This window comes from Fukomys damarensis, unplaced genomic scaffold, assembly GCF_012274545.1.
Source record: "Fukomys damarensis isolate Sample0158 unplaced genomic scaffold, DMR_v1.0_HiC HiC_scaffold_11, whole genome shotgun sequence".
NCBI classification, from domain to species: Eukaryota; Metazoa; Chordata; class Mammalia; order Rodentia; family Bathyergidae; genus Fukomys; species Fukomys damarensis.
Genome location: NW_022900923.1, coordinates 48,787,797 through 48,789,779, shown reverse-complemented (window position 1 = coordinate 48,789,779; position 1,983 = coordinate 48,787,797). Strand labels below are relative to the sequence as shown.

General features: G+C 59.2%; 1 protein-coding gene across 1 annotated transcript in view; it reads right to left on the bottom strand.

Moving 5' to 3' along the window:
• The window catches only part of Lefty1 (left-right determination factor 1), a 3,185-nt gene extending 1,762 nt beyond the window's left edge, over nucleotides 1-1,423 (bottom strand). The window contains 3 exon segments of the mRNA XM_010613209.1: nucleotides 5-140; nucleotides 228-474; nucleotides 1,174-1,423. Of these exon segments, the coding sequence (XP_010611511.1) occupies nucleotides 5-140; nucleotides 228-474; nucleotides 1,174-1,423 (633 nt within the window).
• Between the last annotated feature and the right edge of the window lie 560 nt (nucleotides 1,424-1,983).

Genomic DNA, 1,983 nt, shown 5'->3' with positions numbered 1-1,983 from the left:
CGGCGCCCGTGCCCAGGAACTCCTTCTGCACCGACACTTGGAGCAGCAGAGGCTGCCGGGGCTGGCGCAGCTGCCGCCAGAAGTTCACGGCCTCAGTCACGTCGAAGGCCAGCCAGCCGCTCTCCTGGACGGACACTAGCCTGCGACAGAGAGCAGGTGAGCGAGCCCGCTCTCCCGAGGCCCGCGCGTGAAGCAGCCCTCGCCCCTCGTCCCCTCGCAATCCCCACCTGGAGTCGATGAGGGATGTACGATTGGAGCCATCATCGCGGACGCGCAGCCACTCGATGGTGACGCGGGCCCGGGCGCCGCGCAAGGACAGCCGCTCCAGACGGCGGAGCGCGGCCTTGGGCGCTGGCTCCTGGAATAGCCGCAGCACCGCCTGTACTAGTTCGTTGCCGGGCGGCAGCCGCTGCTCCAGGCCAAACACCAGCAGGTGCGTGGAGGCCTCGGATGCCAGGAACCTGCCAGCCACCTCTGGGGACACAAGTAGGGTCAGTCGTGCTGCTAGGGCACCAGGAAGTCCCAGGGATAGACCTTTACGTAAACCTTCCCCTGGGACACCTCATTCAGTTCCAGCCTCCACCCGCAGGAAGAGGTGGTTCTGGACCGTGGGCCTGGAGGATCCAGCTTATTCCTGGACAGGATGGCAGACCCAGGAGGAAAGAGGCTGCCCTGGGGTCATTATTCCTGGACAGGATGGCAGACCCAAGAGGAAAGAGGCTGCCCTGGGGTAATGCCAGGCACCCCCGGCTGCTGAGCAGCTCAGCTGTCACTGCCAACAGTCACTCCCCAGTGCTCACAGAAGTGAGACGCTGGGACAGAGGAGCAAACGGTTGAGAGTATTTTAAAAGCAATTGCTTCTGGTCAGGGTAGAAACAGACCCTAGGAAGTCCTGCCTGCACCCCAGTTGTCTGTGGGAACACATCCCTCTATGCCACCCAGTGGCAGTAATTCCACCCCTCTCCCCTTCTCTGGGACCTGGTCTTCCCTTCTCCAGTGGGTCCAGCCCCCACACCTCCTCCTGAGGCTGAGCTGTCCCTCAGTACACGATCATCCTCATAGGCCATGGTCCTTACAGCCCCTTGGATAATGGACTTACAAAGCAAAGCCCCTTTGACACAACCACAATGGGCAAACCCATCTTTCTCTCAGGAGCTGGGATCAAGGACTCACCTCGAAAGTTCTGACTGAACCTCTTCCCACGGGAACGGTCCCCATGGCTATGCTGCAGGAGAGCCACATACTCGGCTCTCACGTGGGCAGGGATGGACAGCCCCTCCACATCGGCCTTGCCCAGGACGGGTGCCTGGCGGAGCCCCAGTTGCCGCAGCAGGTTGTCCAGGACTTGATCCTCTGTCAGGGCTGTCCCAGGGCTGGCCAGGGGCAGCACCCAGAGTACCCAGCAGAGCCATAAAAGCTGCATGGTGCTGTCCACAAGGCACCAGAAGCTGTGGCTGTGGGGTTGTGGATCCAAAAGAATCTTGAGCCCCCTGGGTCTGCTGAGAAGCAGGGCTGGGTCAGCTTTATAGCTGGCCCTGAGGTGGGGAGAGAGGGCGGGAGGTCACACCCTCAGCCTCCTAGGAGCTCAGCAGCCAGACAAGCCCAGAGCTCTGAGGAGGGGGGGTTGTCTAGAAGGGATACAAAGAGCTGTCTGGATACCACACAAGCTAAGGGCTTCTGGCTGTGCTGCCTTGAAGGCTCAGCAGTGTTTTTAGTGCTTGTTGAATTTTCCTGGCTATGAAAAGGGGAGACTATTCTGTGAAAAAAAGACCAGCTGTTTAAATGTCTTTTTGGAGGCCAGTCTGAGTCTAGGTCTATTCATCAAGAAGCAAGGAGGAAGCTGGGTCTGGTGTTACATGCCTGTGATCCCAGCACTCTGGGAGGCAGAGAAAGGACAATTGAAAGTTTGAGCCCAGCTAGGTTTCAAAAAACAAAAGGGCTGGGATGTAGCTCAGTGAGAAGGCCCTGGGTTCAACCTCCAGT